At 42.9% G+C, this 24239-nt stretch overlaps 3 protein-coding genes across 3 annotated transcripts; all 3 read right to left on the bottom strand.

Moving 5' to 3' along the window:
• Window positions 1–742: 742 nt before the first annotated feature.
• LOC310988102 (extracellular matrix protein 2) lies at window positions 743–10043 on the bottom strand (the record flags this gene model as incomplete). The annotated part of the gene is made up of 9 exons (XM_083974617.1): window positions 9970–10043; window positions 9599–9850; window positions 9273–9513; window positions 8792–8907; window positions 7349–7481; window positions 7109–7266; window positions 6815–6954; window positions 1317–1643; window positions 743–917 (listed from the first exon to the last, which is right to left on the bottom strand). Exons 2-9 carry the CDS (start codon window positions 9827–9829, stop codon window positions 743–745), a joined length of 1521 nt encoding a protein of 506 aa, XP_083830743.1. The 5' UTR covers window positions 9830–9850; window positions 9970–10043.
• Window positions 10044–12908: 2865 nt separating this feature from the next.
• tktb (transketolase b) lies at window positions 12909–20736 on the bottom strand. Its single transcript, XM_083975482.1, has 14 exons — window positions 20467–20736; window positions 18137–18254; window positions 17913–18026; window positions 17690–17787; window positions 16705–16896; window positions 16184–16311; window positions 15909–16105; window positions 15463–15627; window positions 14893–15049; window positions 14679–14809; window positions 14504–14587; window positions 14289–14385; window positions 13991–14110; window positions 12909–13822 (listed from the first exon to the last, which is right to left on the bottom strand). The coding sequence occupies exons 1-14, from the start codon at window positions 20571–20573 to the stop codon at window positions 13650–13652; spliced, it is 1881 nt and encodes a 626-aa protein (XP_083831608.1). The 5' UTR covers window positions 20574–20736; the 3' UTR covers window positions 12909–13649.
• lrrc23 (leucine rich repeat containing 23) lies at window positions 20637–23932 on the bottom strand (the record flags this gene model as incomplete). The annotated part of the gene is made up of 8 exons (XM_083974616.1): window positions 20637–20780; window positions 21837–22041; window positions 22176–22312; window positions 22406–22536; window positions 22847–22988; window positions 23094–23214; window positions 23345–23454; window positions 23846–23932. 8 exons carry the CDS (start codon window positions 23930–23932, stop codon window positions 20637–20639), a joined length of 1077 nt encoding a protein of 358 aa, XP_083830742.1.
• Between the last annotated feature and the right edge of the window lie 307 nt (window positions 23933–24239).

Here is a 24239-nt window from a genome sequence, read left to right as displayed (position 1 = left end):
GGAGGCTCCGACTGGGGCCCAGCTCGCAGTCAGAGTGACCCTGTGTGTTTTTACTGAGCGGCTGGTGGTAGATGTTTATGTTGGAGCTCATCTGGTCATACAGAACCTGCATGATGTTTATATTTTCCTTTCTAATGGGCTCCTTAGCTTCACTCTGTGTCACCAGAGAGTTTCACTTTTTTCTCAGGGACCCCCATGCTGCAGATGTCACATCCAAACAGTTTTATTTCCTCTTACCATGAACAAAGGCTCTTTCTGTAAGTCCTGCAAACAGCACCGACTCAAACTTGAGACATTACTTAATCCTCTTCAGTCAAAATACTCTCAAAGTATCACATACTCAAGTGAAAAGAATGAAAAACATATAGAACTGTATTTTGTGCAAATCCGAAGTCCACTGTAATGTATTATCCTTTACAAAACTGAGACACATTTCTTATAATAACCAGTTCCATCACTGTGTAAATTACACATGTGCTTCAATACATACAAAAACATAACAGTCATTTTCCTGATCAAAGGTGAGATGTGGAAGAAAACAATGGATTTGTTGATGCTGAAATGAAAGCTCTGGGTGGCTAAGCAAACTACATGATGAAGCTGGGCCTGATTCTGGGATGATGATTATGATGAATGGTGTGAGCAACGAAGGCAAAACGTGACAGAAAACCCCAAGAAGAACTCGTGTAGTTGTGTGTCATCAGGATGATGCACATTTGTCATTTTTGCATATCTGTGAAGCCTATTGGTACGTGTCCCTCTGCTGTGGACGGAGGACCAGTCCCTGGGCATCAGCGAGACAGGAGAAGGCTTTTGGAGAAATCTTCTCCACCTCCAGTAGATTATTTTCCAAGTGGACTGAAGCCAAGGTGGAGCCCGTATTACCAGGGTGGCACACTCCCCACTGCCTCACCAGCCTGAAACCACAACATACACAACACTTAAATTTAGATACACGACAAACTGAATGCTATACCTCAGTGACTCCTGACCAGGAACACGTGTCCCACAGCAGCTAAATCATAATTGTTGCTTTGGTCTCCAGTGTTACTGTGTTCAATCAAAAAAGAAGCTGTGTCTGTTCACAGAGGAATAAGAAATTGTTGTGACAACAAAAGTCATGTTCTTCATCCTAATGCTGATGAAGAAGCATTAGGAAGAAGAAGAATATGCAACAATATCCTTCTTCACTGTTTTCCTCAGAGGGATTACCAAAGGGAGCAGCGCTGCCAGAGCTAATGATTTTAGGAATGAATGGCTACCAAGCATGGAAACACTATCCCTGCATCATGATTGAATGGCGAGTGTTGTTCTACCTGATCTGGTTGTTGTCCAGTCTCAGCACCTGCAGGTTCTTAAACTGTCGAACACGGCGAGGGACCTCCCACAGTCGATTGTTGTCCAATAGGAGCTCACTCAGTGAGCGGTACGTTCCAACAAAAGAGACTTGCTCTATACCTTCGTTGCTCAAGGAATTGTGGGACAGATTGAGGGATTGTAGGCCGGGCTGTAGGCGGCCGAACGCGAAGCCAGGGATGCGACCGATTCTGTTGTGCTGGAGACTCAGTGTACGGAGAGGACGGGGCAGATTTACTGGGACAGAGGTGAACTGGTTGTGGGACAGGTCCAAGGTTTCCAAGGACCTGCGGGGAAGAAACACACAGAGGAATCAAGATTCTCAGTCTGATACGTATAATAAGTTGTTGACGTTGTTAAGCTGCAAACAGATGTCACTCTGGTCTCAAGCATAGTACTACCTGGGAGATTGAGAAGTAGGGGGGCGGGGTGGGGGTCTAAGCTGTGAGAGAGACATGAGAAGCAGCAGGAGAGAAAATAATGGGGCCTACGGGGCTGCACTGTAGGAGAGCATGGTAATTTGAGGGGGAATTTGTGGCTAAGTGGCCCGATAAGGAGCATGCAAATGTTTAGTTTGCGGCACAAAGAATCAACTGCCGGAGACATAGGGACCAGATCTCATGGGTCTGAAGCGAAGATGCAGCACAAGGGCTCAGTGTTTTCGTTGGAAGATCCCACACAGCTGTTGTGAGTTTACAAAACAGCTCACAGCAGGAGAGGAACCTAATTTCCTGTTCTTCCGCCATCCGTAGACCACACCGAAAGGGCCAATGGGCTCGGAACATCCTCAGGTGGCCAGCCAATGACCACACAGCGAAGTTTAACAAAGACCAATGAGGGAGCAAAGACAGCGGAGAATTACGAATGTGAGAGATGCTGGGATTGGCATCTGACTGATGTTCGGGATTTCAGTGTTTCTGCTACTTGAAAGAGTGACTTACAGTAAACCCACTGCTTTGACTCCTACGTTACACTCTCCACTGCTGTTTTTGCAGGGGATCAATATTTCCATTAGATAAATGATGTGTGACGATGACATGAACTTAATATACCTAATATTAGGACATTAAGCAAAGTCTGATCATTTATCAGTAGGTTATGCCGAGTATAAGTCAATGTTCCCATAGTTTGGTCAAACGAGATCAACTGTGGACTTCACGAAACCTTAGGTCAGTTACATGCCTCTCCGCTAAACACAGATATAATATAACACCACATCAATACAACCATAATGTCTCAGTGAAAACCATGTCAAGACACAGGGGAATGAGCACTGACAGCACAAAAACAGCTCTAATTCAAAACACGCAATCACACCAGCCAACTCTCCCTGTGTGCGCAGCAGGCCTTTTGTTTTACCTATTAGGATTATGGCACCTAAGGGTTGCTGTGAAAGTGTTCTTTCTGCTTGAAAATGTAAACCCTGAAATATTATCACTCTCACTGTTCTCAGTACCAGTTCAGACCAGTTGTGTGCTGTTGATTTGTATTCTAAATCTCTGCCAGGAAGCTCAGCTGCAGTCCGCCGCTGCTTAGAGCTCCACATGGTATTAATGAGAAGAGGGACACACAGTCCTCTCCTCTCAGAGTCCTCCACCCTCTACGCCCCCACCCACTGGCACCTACACAGATGTGCAGCGCACACACCAACGAACATGCAGGCCCATGTTCCTGCAACATGATGTGGAGAGAAAAACACCAACACAAAGGGAGAAATATATAAAAATACATGTAGATACAGAGATGCATAGAGACAAACAAAAACATGCATTTTAAAATGCAAATTCATCAATAGAAACTCAACATACCATACATATAAACAAATGTGCTTTCCTCCAAAAGATTTATTTCTTGGAATTAATTTCCTCATTTCTAAAACATTTATAGAGAAGAAAAACAACTGTTACACATAACCAAAGGTTTTTTATGTGCGCAAAGCATGGTGACCATTAATCAAACTGATGGCCTGCCCATCTTCGGGATGCTGAGTTTCAATGGGAGCCAGCACACAGAGCGGTTTGTCTCATTCTCCTGAGCACAAATACAATACAGCTCCATCTGTGCCGAGCCCACCATGCCAGCACTACAGAAGATGGCTTACGCACTGACAAAACCAACTAGGTTAGGTAATGTAGGCAGGCAGAGTGGAGGATAGACGGTATGATGGACGGATGACTGCAGACCGTGGCTTATCTTGTCATTTTGGCGCAGACTTCTGTGTGCGCTGAATTTATTGAAGTAGACTGATATCTGGAAGCATTTTAGCCACTTCTCACATCTGTTGAATAGAGACTGCAGCACATTTGGATTCGTTTAAACACTGAATATGACTTGGATAATCGACTGAGACAGTACTGTATACTATTCCCCCACTGTGTAATGTATCTAGAAACTGCTGTGTCAGATTGGAACGGCCGCCACTCCCAATATAATGTGTTTATAACCAAACAGGAAACCTTGAAATGTGAACCAAAGATCACTTAAATCAAAGTCGGAGGTTTTCCCCTGACATGAGTATGATGCTTTAGCAAAGTTGGTGTGTATCGGCGTGGTGGCGTGTGCATGTGTTCTTGTTTTCCCATTTATGTAAGCTTATTATGAAACCAATTTGCGCCGGTCCAAAGATAAAAAAAAAAGCTTCCATTTGAAAGACCTATCACGTTCAGACACGTCAGAACACAATTTTGATGTAATGATCACTGAACCTGCACCTCCATGCAATCAGCCCCAGCCTGCAGCAATGGTAAATCCAAGTGGAGACCCTCTCCAACGACAGCCTCTCTGTCAAAATGACTCATCTAATGAAAACCAAGTGGGAAAAAAGTTATACAATGCCATTAGCAAAAAAAATGCTTCCAGTTTAAACATAAAGAAAGTAAGACACCATTACTTTGTCACCTCTTAATTAAGTTTTACTTGATATTTTATAAGTTAATGACACGTTTACAAGGCCGTTACGTTATGCTGCAGCACTCAAAAAGAGTCCAGATTGAAATCACTTTCCCAATAAAAATGCTCGATTGCAGGAATTAAGAATTGTAATTTAAAACATATTATCCATAAAATATAATCATTTAGAACATAATTTAGGCATGTTCTGCTCTGTCAGTGAACATGTGTTTGGAGTAAGGTCTGTCAGCAACAGTGATGTGAGTCTACTTTTAAGTTTTGAGCAGCTAAGAGATGAGTAGATATGGAGGCTTTTAAGACTGTCAGTCTAGATGACAGGTTCCTAAAGAGCCAGAAGGAGACGGCAAACAGGCTGTGTGTGTGTGTGTGTGTGTGAGAGAGAGAGAGAGAGAGAGAGAGAGAGAGTGCTGCAGTTATGAGCTCAACAGTGAACACTGATATAGCAAGGAGAAGCAACTTCAAAACTGATTGTATGCTGCTGCAGATTTGGGTTTTGTTACACAACACGAGAAGGCTTAATGCCTATTCATGTTCATATTCATGTATGCAAAATTCCAAGTAAAAGTAAAAATACAGAAGCATTGTACTTGAATAGAGCACTTTTCCAGCTCTGGCTGTAAAAGCATGTGTTTTATGTTTGAATGATGTCCACACATTGACAGCATCTGTAAACACAACCAGAGGAACACAAACTGGAGACAGAACTCGGATATGTTTACAGCTCAGCATAGCACATAAAAAAGGACCTGGAAAACAAAGACTAAAAATTGTTATTAAGCTCATAACATAATATCAGATTGTTTTAACGAAGAACGGATCTGAGCTAACATGCTCAGTCTTAACAAGGTACATAATGAAGTGGGCTGCTGGCAGACAGCTTGGTCTGCAAGAGACAGAGTCCAGGTCCAAGCTTCACTCCCCGGTTTCTTGTAACCCCCTGTATCCTCCACTCATACCTCCAATCCCCAAAGCCCAGCACGAGGCAACAATAACACTGACTTCATGACATGGAACAGAGGCGCTCCGCTAACCAGAACCAGCACACTGCAGTTTATTTTGTCATTAAGCAATTTACTTTTCATTTTGTTGCTCCCCTTCTTCAAATCCTTTCAGTCTCACACCTCTGCAGAGCAACACGATGAAGATGTCGTTTCAGCAGGGACCTAATCATTATCTGCACAATGAGACAGAGTCCACCCACAGAGAAGTAATGACCCTCGCCCTTTAAGGTATCTTCTCTCGTGGTGTTAATTGAATTGGTTCACACTCCACTGTCTATGCAGTGCTGAGGGGAGATTTTAAAGGAGGCTAATAAACCTGCAGTGCCAATGGGAACGCTGCTGCTCTCCTCGCTAATGAGGTCAAGTGTCAGGCGTCACATATACTAGAGTCAGAAGTCAAATGAAAGTTTAGTGCAGCCAGGTAGAATTGTCTCCAGTGAATAATAACCTCTCTTTTACTGTTTTCCAAACTGTGATTACAAGATCTCATAATTTCTTCAGTCATATACATTCCCCGCTTAGGCTTTACTCAACTTTTGATTTCTACAGCACCTCCTATTGTAAATAATCGTTTCAGTCGTATCAATCCAATCTAAAGTCACTCCAGTTGTACTTTTCTGTACTTTTATTCTCTCCTTTGCGTTTTCTTTTTCTCAGTTTTCCCTGAAGCTTCCACTGTGGTTCACAAGGATCCCAGGGAGCAAAGAAAAATCCACTGGAATTCACTATATTTAAACAACACACACACACACACACACACACACACACACACACACACACACACACACACACACACACACACACACACACACACACACACACCATCTAAGCACATACGGAGCCATACACAGACACACGTACAGGCACACCATTGCCCTGGAGCTCTCCTTCACACGTCGGCTCATCTAAATACACAAAGTCAGCTGTCATAACTTCTGTGATATGCGTGCATGTGTGTGTGTGTGTGTGTGTGTGTGTGTGTGTGTGTGTGTGTGTGTGTGTGTGTGTGTGTGTGTGTGTGCGTGCGTGTGTGTGTGTGTATAAGTGTGATAAAGAGAGAGAGAAAGAGAGAGAAGAGGAAAAGAGAGGAAGAATGTCTGCCTTTGTGTGTATCAGTCAGAGTGTCAGCCAAAGACATGCAATATTGAAGCCAGATATGCTAAAGCAGCTAAAGGTACTTTGACTGGGTGTGAGTGTGTGTTGAGGTCTGTGATTCTGGATGAATCATAGTGTCAAACTCAGATTGATTGATATCAATAAAAAGAACAGTGAACTGATCTGTCCGAAACCATATTGTCTTTTAAGTGGAATGCACTATTTTGCATATTTTCAGTGCCATAATCATCAACTGATAACCACTAACAAAGAATGACAAAGGTGTTTAGGTTCCCAAACGACACCAGTCTGCCCTCTGGTGGCTGATACAGGGATTACAGAACATTATCATTATGATGATGATGGATGGATGGATGGATGGATGGATGGATGGATGGATGGATGGATGGATGGATGGATGGATGGATGGATGGATGGATGGATGGACATACTTGAGACCGGTCCAGGCACGATCATCGATGCCTTGCTCATGCAGCAGGTTGTGACTCAGTTCCAGCACCCTCAAATGACTGCAGCCCCTCAGCACCTTGTCTGGCACCACCCCGATCTGATTGTCATTCATTTCCAGCTTCTATACAGGAAAAAAACAAACAGACAGACAAACAGTCTGCATGTCAGTATCTGTCTCTCTGGCCAAGCAGACTCCCTGTATCTGATGCAAATAAGAAAAATCTTAAAGAGGAGGATTTTCCCCACAGGATTTCAGTAGAGTCATAGCAGTGCACCTGAAGTGATGGGGGAAGACCTGGAGGGATGGAACGGAAACGGTTGTTATCCAGCTTGAGGTTCTGCAGCTTCCTCAGAGGTTTGAAGGCAAGTGATGACACACTGCCTTCATGAAGTATGTTCTCTTCCAGCTCCAGTTTCAACAGGTTCATCAGGCCTAGAGAGGGGGAAATAAATATCATCGTCAGTATTTAAACTTTTTTTTCCCCCCCATTGATGCTCACTGATGCAACTCCTACCTTTGAAACACTGAGGGGTGAGGGTATTGAGTTTGTTGTTGTTAATCTTGAGCTCCTCAAGGGATGATGGCAGTACTGGGATCCTGGTGAGCTGGTTTCCATCTAGGTTGAGTTTCCTCAGAAAAGTCAAGTTCTGAGTGACACACACAGCAGAAGAAAAAGGAGAGGTGCACGGGCCAAAGAGATAAAACAGACAAAATGGTTACTTCACAGAAAATCCGCAATTTTCCCCTCTGAGCTTACCCAGAAGAACACAAAGTACACCAAATGAGAGAATGTCAAATCTGTGCATCTCCATCTCATCTATCATGGTGTATTTTTAGTAAAGCCACTCTGTGTGGCTCCTCGGTGAAAGCTGCTGTGGTTGGTGTGTGTCAAATAAAAACAGTGGACTGCATCTTTTGCAGTATCCCTCCAGCCAGGCCATCAGTCCTCTGTCATTACTGGGATGTGAACAGAAATCAAGGGAAAAAAATCTCTAAAAATAATTTCCTTTTATTCTCCACATCATTGGCTGCATCTGTTTTCCAACAGGTTTTATCCAGCCAATACTGTGAGAGTATGTCAGTGCTGGTATGTAATGATTGGTCAGAGTGTGGTGGGCTGCCTCAGTGTGGTCAGGATCTGTGTTTGGCCTGTGGTCAGTTAGAGGTTAAACCAGGGGTTATTCTTAGAAAGGATTAGTTAATGTAATTTTCAGTGCTCTTTTATTGCTGTAATGATACAGGATGCAGCCTGCTTTTTATTTTAATTAGATGCAAAGTAACTCATAAAACTGTCTAACTCACAGATTCACCCATTCACAAGTAGCAGGCTGCAGATTCTCCATGAGAGGGAGCTTTTCATGCCAGTATATAGCACCTATAGAAAAGGTAAATAATTGCAGCTGCACCATCTGTACTGAGGTTTTACTCTTCCAGTACCACAGTAACAGATGTTATTTAGAATTTGACACTTAGTCAAAACACTTTAAAAAAAAGAAACGCAATTCAACCTGTGGCTCATGTTTTAGCTCTAAGGAATTTATCAATTCTTTCCTTCCTTCTTTCCTTCCTTCAGGCTTAAATAAATAAAGCTTGCATCTGTGACATCAGACGGTGTTAACTAATTTCAGTGACAGTTACAGTTCAAATATGTGCATGTAAACAGCAACATTTAGCTGTTTATTTTCCCTTGGGCACTTTTTGTTTTGTTTATTTTGTCTTGTGGACAAATTGGGTTTTGCATTACATACTGATAAATAAGAGTAATTGTGAGAAATAAAACTAGGTGGATCCAAATCCCTGCAGGTTGGACTAGAATCAGAAGTTTGAGGCAGATTGCACTGCGGCAGCTCTGCACTTAAATTCTTTTCCGTGGATTTACCTTTGGGTGCATTTTATCACTAACAACGAGTGGCCTCTAGGATTTTATCACATGCCAAATACACAATGCCATACTCACAGACAGCGGGTTTTGGCTGAACGACTCATCGTCCAGTTCATTTTTGCTCAGGTCCAGCTCGTCAAGGTTGATCAGGCCAGAGAGAGCAGGAGGCGAGAGGCTTCTGATGTTGTTCTCTTTAAAGATAAATCACATTTCAGGTTATTATCACACAAGTAAAGTGTTTTGATAGGAAGGTGATGAGGTCATGTTATGTTGGCATATTTGAGCTGGACTTTTCCTCCTGACATTCATGTGAATAATGTCAATAGCCAGTGAACTTTGTAGCGAGCAAAACAACAGTACAGTATTTTAGGTAACGATTCACTAACGTTAATAGTATTCCCTCCTAAATGACTTCTAATTGAATCCATTTCATCTTAAATAAGCCTAGATGTAAGGATGTAAATGACAGAACACACACACACACACACACACACACACACACACACACACACACACACACACACACACACACACACACACACACACACACACACACCTGCCACGTCCAGCTTTGTGGCGTCCAGGTTGTGAATGATTGGCAGCTGAGTCATGCCGAGGCCCCTGCAGCTGATTTCTCTGTCAACAGTCTGACACTGGCCCGGAGGAGACTCAGTAAAGCTGCTCTCTGTTTCAGTTTGATTGCTGGGAACCTCTGTTGTCTCTGCTTCTTCTTCCTCTTCTTCTTCTTCTTCTCCTCCTCCTTCTGCTTCTTCCTCCTCCTCTTCCTCTTCCTCTTCCTGACACAAAAAAGAAAATGATCTCATTACCTTCACTGGATGGTTGGAAGAAAATCAAAGGTTGTATTTGTCCAAAAGAAATAACCTCTTCTTCTTCCTCCTCCTCCTCTTCTTCTTCATCATCATCATCGTCGTCATCATCATCATCGTCGTCGTCGTCATCGTCATCATCGTCGTCGTCGTCATCCTCCTCCTCCTCCTCCTCCTGGGCTTTCTTCTCATTCATCAGCCTTCTCTTCTCTGCGTGGAGTTCCCTAAGTACGGCCATGAGAGCGCTGGATCCCTCCTCTCCCTTCCCACGCTTCCTCCATCCCATCAGGGGTCGCCCCAGCCCTGCCTACGATAAGCAACACACCACATAACCTCATAAACCAAAGGTATAAATCAGTGCGCTCTGACACAGTTCTTAAACGAGTGAAGAGATGAAGAAATCATGTCTTATGTCTGTGTTCGTACTATTCTGTATGCATTGGCCTCCACTGGGGATGCGCGTCTCCTCCTCCCCACGGCACCTTCAGCTCTGTGCTGCTCTATCTCCTCTTCTGCCTCCTTTTGGAGATGCTCATCCTCCCTCTCTTCTTCAGTGATGATAACAAGTCAAAGCAGAAGAGAAAAAGAAAAGTTTGTGTTTTTTTTTTCAATCTGAAGTATGAGCTGAATTACTTTAACAATCAGTCATTAACAACAACAAAAAACATCTTACCAGCAGGAAGGGTTGAGCTTGAGGAGAGTGCATCTGATGCTGTATTAGTCGCTGGAGGAAGAAGCACTGCTGTTTCTAAACCTGGTGCCTCTGAAGATGTTTCAAAGTATGTTTCCACATGCTGGCTTAGTCCTGATGAGATTGTCCCAGTCAGACAAACGAACACGATCCACATCCTTGGTGCCTGCATCGCTGGATGTTAAACTCAGTTGTTCTCAGCTGGGAAAAAAACAAACATCCAAAAGATCTTCTGGGGAAGAAGCAAATCCCAAGCAATCGCAGACGATTATGACAAACAGAAGAAAGTCTCTGTGAGCAGCAGTCGACGTGACAGTTTACACCAGGATGGAGACACAAGGACAAATTTCCACAAAACCCTAGAATTTCAGGTTGTAAATAGCAATGTGGTAAAGTTCCTCTTGTGTGAGTCAGCCTAATGCACTACTAAAATGTATTGCACATGCCCCCTTCTGAGAGTGAAAGCTGAAATGAAGAAAGGGTGAAAGGGGATGGGAAGGAATATCTACAGGGCAGAGAGGTAAAAAAAAAAAAACTGACATTGTTAATATGGGCCCTTGTTCATCGTACCATGAAATACGCAGACCCGCCCTGCTCCTCCGTGTCTCCTCTCCCTCTCATAACTGTCTGCTGACACTAGGTGGAAAGACAGAGGTTTGTGGAGGAGTCGAGAGACGGGCGGGCAGCGAAAGATAGCAACTGGAACACAATAAGTTTCATACACCTGTGATACATTCTAGCTGACATGGTCGAGCGGTTTGAAACATGAATTTGTGACGCGCTGTCAGTTTTGTGTTTTTTTCTCACGACTGGATCAGACTGTGTGCTCTGAGCAGAGTGTGCTGATCTTGGACCCTTTCCAATCCAACACAGAGACAGGGTTGGTAGACAGTTCGGGTCAGAGTCGACCCTGTTTTGGTCAAGTTCCACTGGCATGTATGTATGAAACAAACACGACCCCTGAGGAGTGAACAATGAAGACATCTTGATGCTCTGTACATACAGACTGTACATGTGTGTGTGTGCATCCTTACGCTCAGTGCCACGCCAAACAGGTGCCACTGGCTGACTGTTGAACCAAACTGGGATTTTCACTGTGGGCTGCAACCTGCTGACAGCCCCTCTGTATTTGCTCACCAACCGCACACACTCTGTGAATCTGTCGAGATGTGTACGGACTTTGTTACGTCCCAGACGACCACTTCTGTTGGTGACAACATGGGTTTACACAGTATGAGCTGTTTGTAAAGCAAATGGAAAATATGCCCCCATATGTAAGGTTTTTGTTTTTCTGCAACTGGAGATGGACGACAGCAGGACCCAGACATATTCCAAATGGCACACTGGACAATTTAACACTAAACACAGAGGTCCTAATGTGATCTTCCAAGGTAAATAGTCATGTCTTCCAAAGACTATTCATTGAAATCTTGACAGGAACATGCAGTAATCCACTGACCACATTCAACTCCTTCCTAAACATCTGTCTGACCACACCCTGGATTAACAATTTCCAAAGCAGAGACTGTTACCCAGTACGACATATTCAACAACTCTTTCCTTTACTTCCCTAGTGATATTTACTGGTTTGAGACACAATGCGCATTTTTTTTCTAACCAACTCCTCAGTGAACTATTGTACTTTTTTCTCTGCCATCTCACCACAACTTTACTAGCTTGTTTTCTCACTCAGAATAAACATGGCTTAGACGGTCAGTGCACTGCCAGCTCTATAACATCTCTGACACTTATTTGTAAAAAGCCACATGTAGCAAACATCCAGTAAAACTAAATCAAGACTAAAATGTCTACAACAATGCTAGCGGCTTTGTGAGATGTGCTAAGGCAGAGTGGCGCCTCAGTAACACGAGTATGCTCACATGTTGATGCAAAGCAGGTACTGTTACAACTTTTACTACTACTGCTGCACAACATGCCCACTAACGTGTGCACAATACAAATCAAAATCAGTGGGTCAAACAGTGCTACTTTCACAAGAAGTGGAATTCTGACCTAGATTTCAGGGAGGGTCACCAGGGTGATTGTAATTCATCATTAAAGGGGGAATATGAAGGGCTGTGAGATGTCACAACCAGGACAACAGTTACCAAATTTCTCTAAAAAGCAGCGATAAACTCTTATGGTTGCACTAGACTAGAGGAAATGTCGGGGGAGTCGCTGGACTTCTCCACAGGGTTGTACGACTACTTTTAATTCATGGGACTGTGGATAAACCAGGATGTATTGATGTTTTGCAATTACTGTGTGACGCGTGGAAATGGATAAAGTGTCCTGTGCCATAATTTCCTTTTTTTGCCCGACAACCAAAATGATCAGTTTGTTCTTTTGTCCAGCTTAACATGTGCGCACAGATGTAAGGTGGGTTCCCTCGAGCTCAAGACTGTTCACAAGGCCAAAACGTTCACCCCAAACCTGACCTATGACAATATCCATCTGTCAAGAACAATGTTTGGACCAGATTTTAAGACATTCCCTCGATGCGATACTTGAATGTCACATCTGCAAAACTGGGAGATGGAAAACTGAAAATGCCGCCAGCACAGAGGCCTGTAAGGTAAGGGGGGGTGGGTCAAAATCAAGTCGGAACATATGTGCTAGAACAACTCAAAGCAATCTGTGCAGCCATGGCTAATAAACAACACAACCAATGTCATCAGGTTAATTCTTTTAATTCAATACATCACAGCAACAATAGCACGACAGGTGACCTGCAACGGCAGCAACACTGTGTGATGGCCACATGGTCAGGGATCATGAGAGGAATGCTATTACAGTTTATTACTAAACTGGTGAGACTTTACTGTGACTGAACACAACTACAAACGTGATCTAGTACATTAGATGTAAGACAAACCGTAACAGTGCTTCTTAGAAAAAAGAGCCATGAAAGCCAGCTGAGTGAGAGGACACAAGGGGTAAGTGTCAGGAATGTGAGAAAGAAATGAGGGTTTGGAACACAATGGAAGTGGTGGTCTGACAAATCAGAAAGTGGACAGGCTGATGGTATCAGCGGGGATTTGAATGGACCTGTCAACCTGCCACATTTACAGTATTTAGTGATTCTTTTGTCCGAGCCACTTCCAAGACCAAATGAAAATAAGGTACGGGATCAAAGAAAGGAATGTTGATGCAGGAAGAACAGAAAACATCTGGGAAGAGAAGTGGAAGGTGGAACGTTACCATCTCCAATTGACCACACTTCACTCCTATCCCCATCTAGCTCAAGCTGTGAGAGTGATTAGGTTAGCAAACTACACTCGAGTCAAAGCTGCGAGATGGCACTTGAGCACAGAAGTAAAAAGAGGTCTTCGTGTGATCATGCCAGGGAGCTGTTAAATTAGGCAGAAAGTTGGTCGACACTCAGAGCAAAAAGTGGGAGATTGAGGTGCAGTTCTTAGTTTGCAAAGGTCTGGCGCACGGCGTTGGCGATGTGCTTGGCGCTGATGCCGAAGATGTCAAGCAGCTCTTGGGGCTTTCCGCTGCGGGGAACACCGGATACCGCCAGCCGGGTCACAATGATGCCGGGCTCTGCGCCCACGGCAGACAGCACGGCTTCTCCAAGACCACCTGGACGGAGGAGACAGACCATCAGGGAGGGCAACAATGCATAACAGAGCTGTCTTGAATCATGTCCCCTGGTGTGTATGCAAATCAAAACCTAGAAATTCTGAAATGTCTTTGGCATATAATTCCAAATAAACCTTTAAGCAAATATTACAACAGAGAACAACCCACCCTCCTTGTAGTGGTCCTCCACAGTGATGATCTGTCCTCCTGTGGCTCTTGCACTGGACAGAATGGTAGAGGCATCCAGGGGCTTGATGGTGAACGGGTCAATCACTCTGATGTTCTTTCCTAGAATAATTTATTGGTAAAATATTAAATTAGAGAGGTTTATTAGGCCACGCTGGTTGACCATATGGCTGATGACTTCATCCAATGAGTTAAATACTTTAATTGTACATGGAGGTTTTGAGGCGTAGGCCTCAGATCAATTCCTACATGCAGCCACTAGAGGGCAATGTGAGTTTACCTTCACTGGCTAGCATATCAGCAGCAGCAAGGGCTTCGTGCAGAGTAACACCAGCTCCGATCACAGTGACCTTGTCACTGTCAGACTGGCGCACCACCTATTAAAATGCAGACATTAATTTCTGCATCAGTTCTTGTCCAGTTGCATTTTTTTTGTTGCCAGTGGTTCATTTGTGCAAAGGGATTAAAGTGTGTAAAATTATATTCTGTCTTTACCTTGGCTACACCAGGTTCAAACTTCTCATCTGGGGAGTAGAGGACAGCAGTTTCTGGTCTGCTGGTACGGATGAAACAGATACCCTGAGGATAAAGAGCAAGGTGTCACAACATAAGAATGCTGCTCCCTGGTCACTGTGAAGATATCTTTCTTGACATCAGCTGGCCTACCAACCTTGGTGTTGGCTGCTAGCTCAACTGCCCTCTCTGTGGACACTGCATCACTGGGGTAAAACACAGTGCATGTTGGGATGGCACGGAACATGGCCAAGTCCTCCAGAGCCATCTGGGAAGGACCATCCTCACCTGAAGGGACAGCATCAGTCAGGGCCCGGGTACATTCAACTGTGCACTATAGAAACAGAGTGACGCCTCGGTAGAAAGCTTACCGATGGACACTCCACAGTGGGACCCAACTAGGTTGACGTTTGTCTGGGAGATGGCTCCCATACGGATCTGGTCATAGGCTCTTGACAGGAAGGCAGCAAAAGTGCTGGCAAATGCAACTGTGCGGTCACGGGCGGCACAGCCAATGGCCACTCCAACCTGCCGCAACAAAGACATTAGTAAAATGGGTTAGTCTTAATGACAGTGGAGGCGATTAAGTGTGAAGGCTCACGTAAACCAGGTGATGAGCAGCAGTGAGGTTGAGATTATCAGGCTAGAGAATGAATAGTAACAGATTAGACCAATTTGGAGCGGCCTATGGTCCTGAAGAGTGCAGAGGGAGCCAAATATATCCGTCTTTCATAACCGTTATGAGTGAGGCTTCACAAGTCAGAGCTGATTGGTTGGTTGACTGTGCAGTGCAAACTGACCTGAACTAACCCTAAACCATTTTGTTAGTAAAAATTTAAGATTTGTGTTTACATCTTCTTGAATTGTCCTTAGTTTCATGTTAGCTACACTTCAAGTTCACCGCATTAGTGAGTAAACCACACCAAACTGAGCTGATGTACCATATTCTGTTCAGCGATGAAGCACTCGATGTAGCGGTCAGGGAAGGCCTTCTTGAAGGTCTCTGAGAAGGTGGAGTTCTTGGTGTCTCCATCAAGAGCCACCACTCTCTTGCTTGCCTGGCCCAGCTTAGCCAGCGCCACACCGTATGCTTTCCTTGTTGCCATCTGAAGGGGACACAAAGGGAAATGACCATGAGAAATGACAAATTAACAAGGCAATTAATAAGAAATAAATCCCCACAATATTCTACATGCAAGTCAATCCTGGAACTGGTATCATTGTGAGGCAAGGCCTCCACCCACTAAGCTGATAAGAGACGTTTTTGCTAAAACACTGCTATCAGTGACCTTTACCCAACTGACCATTATAGATCGATTAGGCTTTGCACCATCACTTTAAAATGCTTCATGTACGTTAGCCGACAATAGTTAACAAGTAAAAGTACCTTCTCTCCCTTTTTGTAGGCTGGGGGTGCGGGCAGGGAGATGGGGCTAAGGTCAGCAGGTGCAGCGTCCTCTTTTGGCAGTTCAGGACACAGGGTCTTGTTGGGGACTTGGATCTGAGCCTTCAGGTCATTCAGGAGGTCAGTCACTTTGTCCTTGGGGATGGGTTTTCCATGCCAGTTATCAAGATCCTCAATGTCTACAGAAAAGATACAAACACTTAAATCGAGGGCCTTCAAAAAGAGAAACATTTTGAGCATACCAAAACCCCACTTACTTTTGAGTCCTTTGCCCTTGAATGTCTTGGCAACGATGGCAGTGGGTTTACCCTTGACCTGCTGGGCCTGCCAGAAAGCTTTGCACAGCTCCTCCACATCATGTCCATCCACCACGTATGTGTTCCACCTACACAGACATGGCTCAGTTTTAACAGCATGCCGAGCATTACAACAAATATTAACCCAAAACACAGGGATGCATTAACTTCTGAACAAACATGCTGCACATCAAAACATTAACTGAGCAGAGGTGGAGCAGGTCAAATTTCAGAGGGGAGGGTACAGACACTCCTGCAGGCATGTGAAAAGGGGATGTGCATGACGAGTAAAATTACAAAACCTGTGAAAATCAACACCGTTAGAAATTGGTGATTTCATAATTATCCAAATGGAACAAAGTAATCTATAATTCTGGTAGTGTATTTAGAGACGTTTCCAAGTCTGTTATGCGCCAACCCGTCAAATTGTTTCCTTTGATATTAAATAAGAGAAGGAGTGGAAAGTTGGAATTGCTTCTCACCCAAAGGCTTCACAGCGTTTGCGGTAGGTCTCCATGTCGTGCTTCAGGGGTGCTGCCTCACTCTGACCGAGCCTGTTGACATCTAGGATAGCCACCAAGTTGTCCAGCTTGTAGTAGGAGGCAAAGGCCATGGCCTCCCACACTGAGCCCTCTGAGCACTCTCCATCACCCATCATGCAGTAGACACGGTAACTACAACACAAAGTACACAAGGAAAAAAGTCAATATTACCGTTTCTCCTCCAAATGATGAACTGCAACTTTCTCCTTTTCCCACTTACACTACAGTGAAAAAAACTAAACTACTGCATCCTGTGGCTCTCAAAATCCAGAGATATGCATCCGTCATGATAATATCAGGTGCAAGAAAATCAAATAACCCACAACAGACTTTTGTCAAATGTGTGTGGTGCTTGACAAGTATAAATTATCTTGGATTCCCATGTAAATCAAACTATTTGGGCGATTGTTCCCTTTAAATTTCAATAATTCACCAATAGCAAGGGGTCAATAAGTTCCAATCAGATGAACAAAAGTATCTAGTAAAGACTACAACTTTTGAGCCCAGCCTAAACACCTCTTGGCACTGCTTCATGCTCCCTGCTGGGGTGTGCTTCATTACAATTACAACTACACTACTCCAGATTTATCCCCTTAACAGATTATGGTGCATTGCATGCCACTGTAGCAAAGCAGTACTTAAGGCATTAAATGGTTGTCCTGCAATGCTCTTGTTTAAACAGTGTTGAGTCAAGAACACAGTGTATAATATTGCACCCAAACACAAACAGACTAGTTGGAGTATGGAGAACTCCTGGCCTTAAGCTACTTTAAACGTCAGGTACTATAAAAAGGATGCTCACTGGACTAATGCTGAAAACTCAGCAAAGACGGACCAGATCATCACACAGGTTTAAAAATATCGTTAGGACTAATCCCACACTGTCATCCTCGTTATGACTCCATAGTTTCTGCTAAAAATTCACCTGGATTTGTCAAAGTATTTGCCAGTGTAGGCCATCCCACAGGAAGCCCCAAGACCCTGTCCAAGAGATCCTGTTGCCACGTCAACAAAAGCCAGTTTCTGATGAAGAGGAGGGAGAAGAAAAACTCAGTATTAAACGCTAGATTTAGTACAATGGGTACATATTTTGTTTGCCTGCCAAGGAAACATGAATACCAAAGAGGAATTTAAGACTCTTGGCTTACTGGTGTGGGGTGGCCCTCCAGATCATTGTCAATCTTACGCAGGTTGAGCAGATCAGACTCCTTCACATAACCTGCCTCTGCCCAGGCAGCATACAGGACGGGTGCAGCGTGACCCTAGAGACAACGGAGGAGAAAAAAAAAAGGTTTTAAAAGAGACACTCATGTTACCTAGTCTCATGTGTATGGACCAATTGAATATAACTGAGTCGTTTATTCATGCCAACCTTTGACAGCACAAAGCGGTCGTTGCACTGGTTGCGAGGATCATCAGCTTTGTAGCGCATGGTGTGGAAGAAGAGCACCGACATGAGCTCTGCTGCACTGCAGCATGATGTTGGGTGGCTGGAGGGACAGAAACATCAGAAGAAGCCCATTAGAAGATTACAGTAAAATTACACCTTGTAAAAAGATGACAATATTCACACGCCATGCACACATGCATGTTCCTCCTCATTCAAGAATCCTTACACCGGAGTGTCAGCCATGAAAAGATCACACGTTACACCTCATTAAAAAAAAGCAACTGGTTTTAGTTTGTCAATGACGCTTCAGTAACAAAAGACAAACCGTTCCAGTCATTCCAGTAGAACTTGATGCAAACTTCCAAAACACAAGCCTCGACTTCTGAGAAGATCCTCTCATCATTAAGGATTATTCATACCACTCATATCAATGGATTGTTAATTTGCAACATGATCAACTCAGTTTGTTACTGCACTTCAGAGTTCTTTAAAAAAAAGTGTCTCAAAAAGATATGCAAACTTGTGAAACTGTTAGTTGTTGCAAACTGGTGGTACAACTACTGTAATCGACGTGTTTAGAAATGCCACATTACTCAACGGCATCTCTGTTTCCGTGTGTGGGTCAAGTTACAAATGGCATAATATAAAAACATGCTGGGAACACACAGGGTTATCTTACTTACAAAAACATACATTATGATCACTGTTAAGTTTTACAATTAAAAAAGAAAACAGAAATCCCAGTGCTCCATTTACCCCTGGTCCTTTTGCTGAGAGACAACCTGCTGGGAAATAAACTCAAGTAAATTCATAAAGACCATTACAAAAGCCATGTTTTGTGTGCATGAAAACAGCAGTACCAATGCATCTGCAGCTAGGCGCCATGATGCGGGTGTTTAGGATAATACTCGTTTACTTCCTCAAAGGACAAAAAGGAAGTGAGGAAAAACAGGTTCATCAACAAACATTTTGTTTCTGGACCTTACAGTTTTATCCTAAGGTGATTACACAATGCTGGATTTCCTCAATGGGTGTAGCCTAGATGTAATTAAATGTGTAACTATGCAGATAATATAAAACACAGTACTTCTAAATACTATGGTGTTGAAATTCCTGGCCAGGTGATTGACATGTGTTGCATACAAGATATTTATTCACTTCATATTTTAAATAAGTGTGTTCACTTTCCCACTGTATTCTGGTTCATCTGTTTAAGGCTATTAATGTGAATATAAATACAATCTATATAAAACAAATCAAAAATAAATAAATTACAATTCATTAACTGTGATGGCCTACATAGACAGAAAAATACATAATACATAAATAAAACATTATTCAATTAGGAGGCATTTCTGGCTTTTATTGAGTAAATTGTGGTTTTGATTTGGATGTCTGGAGGACCAGGCATAGCAATAGTAATCCTGATAAACAAGGAAGTAAAGAGCAGCCTGATCAACAGGTAGTTCACAGAAGTGATATGGTAATACTCTGAACAAGGACGGAAATCCCGGAAGCTATAACTATTCCCGTTTCAGCCTGTGGTGACATTTATTACAGTCAAAAGGAAAACGTCAGGTTACAACTGTAGTTCAGGGAACTTTGACTTCCAGGATGAAGCAACACCACAGGTGTACCTTTGACTAGCCGCCTTCATTAGGGTTATCACAGCCGACCTAGATTCCCTGGCGGCGGCTCGGTGGGTGTGCATTTTACACCATTCATTAGAAACATTCATTCATTCACTGGCGTTTTAGGTCGGAGCTGTAACTTTAAACTGTAGCGTCAAAATGACCACGAGATTCACTAATTCGTATGGTCATATGATTTTCTTGTTAGCTAGTAAAACGCGAGTCGGTGCTAATATATCTAACAACCATGTGACTTCGCTGCTAATAATTGTTAATACGGGGCATGAATTGTTGAGCTGAACTGTGCAGCTTTCACTGTAAACGCTGCCATTAGTTTTAAATTGTCGGCAACTACATTTAACGTTAAGGCTAACACACACAGAGACTGTTAGCATGTGCTAGCCATAGCTTGGACTGTGCACTGAACTAAAGTTAACTCACAAAATCTAACTGAAATGGGAAAAAGTACATTTTGTCTATTTGCACGCTAGCGGTCTAATAATTGTGGCTACGCTTTTCGCCGCGTGACGACAGCTCTGCAGCACGTGCAGCCACAGCCAGGCCGCACAGGTGAAGCGTGCGCGACCTACTGTATCATTATAGATACACACACACTTCTGCGTTTGTATCCTCTTCATTTTCAGTATTTGAAGCTAAGGTGAGTGACTTTGATTCACTTACCCGGAGTTAGAGGCGCATGTAGCGTTGATGGAGTGGATCCTCAGCTTGTTGGCGATGTCTCTCAGCCCCTGCAGGGTTTTTTCGTCGGGTTTGTGGTAGCTAGACATGGTTTCTGGCGTCTTGTCTTCACAGTCGTTTCCACTTGAGAAGTTGTGTTCAGGTTGTGTGGGTCACACAGGTGCTTCGAGGTGTCGAGGATAGTCGCTGAGCTGCGCCACGCCGTTGCTAGCTGCCCGGTACAAGTACAACCGAGAAGGAGGAGGAGCGACGGCAGAGGCAGGGGGACTTAAGTCTTCCGTGACAGCCACTCCCACCTAATGCAATCATTGGAGGACAAGTGGTGGTGCAAATTGCTGCTTTTCACACAAACCCCTTTCAGTTCATGAAAGATACAGATCTACGTTTACATTGTCTTATCATATCATTCTCTTTTTAAAAAAAACATGCAAATCGCCAAAAATAATAGCAGTAAGAGCGTGGGTTGCCAAAGAGGACATGAATTATGACTATCTTCATAGTTAGCCACTGTGCAGAGACCTGCATATAATAATATGGCATTGATGTGACATTATCAGGAAACAAAATAACAGAAATTCAACCTATCATATTGAAATCTTGATAAAAAAAAAATGTGCTATCTTCCCAGTGAACTTCCTGGTTGTGGTATGTATGCTGGTGTGGTGTGGATTGGAAATGTCACCAGCAATTTAAGATACAACTGCTAGTCATACACAATAGCATAATCTGATAAAAAAAAGAAAAAAAAAGAACTATATATTTATACTGATTGTATATTTCAGTACATGTCGATGTCCCACTCATATCACAATGTCACTGTCCCTTTAAAGCTGCAGCTGGATGGCTGCCAATAGGGAAATGGTGGTAGATTTTGCCCTCTCATCCTTACTCAGGGAAACAGAACAGTTTGGAGACGCAATGGACACCAACTTATTTCTTATTTGTAGCCACTGATACCTTGCTTTGTAACTTGAACTTGAACATGTCAATGGAAGCATCAGCAATGTTTTCATTTTTTTTTTTTTTATTGTTTTAAAAGTAGATAAACTGTAATAATTGCAAGCTTAATGTACAATGTATAGATGATGGATTATGTAAGATGCTTAATCAAGACACACACACTTATCACAGACAATGCAATCACAGTTACCCACCCACATTCTTTTAAAAGAAAGTCAAGGAAGTCAGACACTTCCTCATTTTGGCCCTCATTACAAATCTTCTGGATCAGGTATTTCCTCTTCTTTAAGTTCCTGAAATGATATTCATGCCATGAGAAAATCCAACAAAGGAGCAGATTGTGTTTGACAATGCCACAGAAGGAAAGAAGACAAGATGTTTCTTAGCTTTACCCTAATTCTCTCCCAGGCCTCAGTCCTCTCATCGATGGAGACAGGATCTTTGTCAATTCGCTCCAGCTGTGGCACAACAATCAGTACACTTAGGCGGTAGTCTGCCGTTTCCACCAGTGGGTTATCAGAAAGGACCAAGGCGCGCAGAGTGTTTGACACAAGTCTAAGGTGCTGTAGGGCCTTCTCATCTAAGATTCCATTGCCTCTAAGGAAGGGAGACAGAAATATTTGAGACTTACAATGTGGCATATAAGATCACATATAAGTTTGTCTTAATTAATGATGGAAGCATCAGGGACACTCTGATCTGATATTTCCTGCTTCGATTCAGCAGTGTACCTGACATTGAGGTATTGAAGACACTTCATGTTGGGGCTGAGACCATCCAGAGAATCGAGCTTGTTGTCCCGAAGGTGAAGAACCGTGAGACGTTCTAACTTCTCCAAACCCTCCAGACGATTGATCGTGTTTTGGGCCTGAACGGAGACCAAAGACAGTTACAAGCAGACTGTTGTCTAGTTGTCAAATAGTTACCGGTGCTATCAACCATATCAAAGTAGTTTTATTACCAGATATAATCGTTGCAGGTTGGGAAGATAGATGCCATCAGTGGTGTCTAAGTGGTTTCCTCTAAGCTCTAGCGATACCAAATTGCCAAAGCCGCCACACCGTAGACCTTTCATTGTCTTGATACTGTTACCTGCCAAAGAAGTTCCAACTTATCATGTTAAGGCCCTTGCAAAAATATACGCTCAGTGTCAAATATTTGATTGAAATCTTGTTGACAGATAAGAGTCAGCATTCTTAAAATTAAATGGTTACATGAAGAACAGAGAAGCCCTAACTGATGAAAAACACATTCCTATGTCTTCTTATCAATTCCCTAATTTTAAATGACAGCAAAAGTTAATTATTCTTAAGTCAACAAACATCTCTTTAGAATAAGTCACTTTCATGGAATCATGACATAACATAATCTTGATACTGACATAAAAAACCAACACACCAACCTGTAAGACTGAGACTCTCTAAAGCAGAGCCAACTAGACCATCTAATTCTGTCAGCTGGTTCGATGCCATACTCAGCCACTGCAGGTAAGGTAATTGATCAAAAGGTTGCCCTTTGAAGCATGCAACAGCATTATGGTCAACCTGCATCAGAAGAGGTGCATTCAAGTTTACAATCAACTAGATTGAGTAACTGTTAAAGCCCAAGTATGTTTTTTTTTTTTTTTTAAGAACAAAAATACTCCTTGCCTTCAGCCAAAGCATTTGGTTCAATGATGCCAGAGGAGAAAGATCAGTAAGGCGGTTGTTGGATATGTCCAGAAAACGAAGGTGAACGTAATTGCTGATTACAGCAATGTCAGTCAGTCCTCTGAGGAGTGCAGAAATAACAAATGGAACATTTTTAATGAAATGAAGTCAGATTCATAAGGATAACCTGAGGTAAAACATACAGGGCAAACATGCAATTCTGCTTGGCATGTATTTATCCCCTCCCTTACTTGTCTTTCAGGTCCAGTTTGACAAATGCATGTGATAACCCATTTCCTGTTCGACACAGTAACGAGAGCCCCTGGCTTATGGTATCTTGTGTCAGATGGCAAACCTGTGTCTGTGGAGCACCGGGAAGAAAATATGAAACAAATTGAAATTATTGGTTGTACAAACTGGGGGGAAAATGTACCACTGAACACCACCAATTTATGTAAAGGGCCACAAATTGAGCTTATACTGTAGACTGTGCTATGAATGTATCCTAATTTATAATATTTGATATGGTCAACCTGGATCTCAGTAGGCCTCTACTAGAAATGGGAAGGACTGTAAAAAAAACAATAAGATCATCTTTATATTTAGGATGACAACCAGGATTTGTAAAGGTGTTCATTGACGTTATTTTGAGTAGTGTAGCTTTAAGAAGATACTCATGTAAGTTAGCCTAATGTCTGCAAACATTGGTCAACCACATAATAGTTGTTAGCTACATTTAGCCACAGCTCTACCTTCTCGTCCTCTTCGACTCCGTCTTGATGCGTTTCCTCTTGCCAGTCTATATCCGACAAGACAGCATCTTCATCCACCTCAGACATCCTCGTTAACTGTAGCTTATGTTATCACAAAATGTAAAAATGACTGTAGAAGACCAACTGACAACTGTCAAAACTGCTAGCTGCCTATCAATGTTTCTGTGTTGGCTAAGTTAACTTTACTAATTGAAAGAAGCTAGCAACATGCAACACTTCAGCTTTGTAGCTTTACTTTACAATGTTTACCCAGACCGTGAATTGATCTTAAAAAGCAGGTTTTAACTCTTTCAAAAAACAAAAACAAAGTTAACTTCGGGTTACGTCTGACACCTCCGACGAGCTGGCTAAGCACTGTTTACTACTGTTGCCA

Source organism: Trachurus trachurus, assembly GCF_905171665.1.
Source record: "Trachurus trachurus genome assembly, chromosome: 7".
NCBI classification, from domain to species: domain Eukaryota; kingdom Metazoa; phylum Chordata; class Actinopteri; order Carangiformes; family Carangidae; genus Trachurus; species Trachurus trachurus.
Note: the sequence above shows the minus strand (reverse complement) of the source record. Positions and strands in the feature narration are given on the sequence as shown.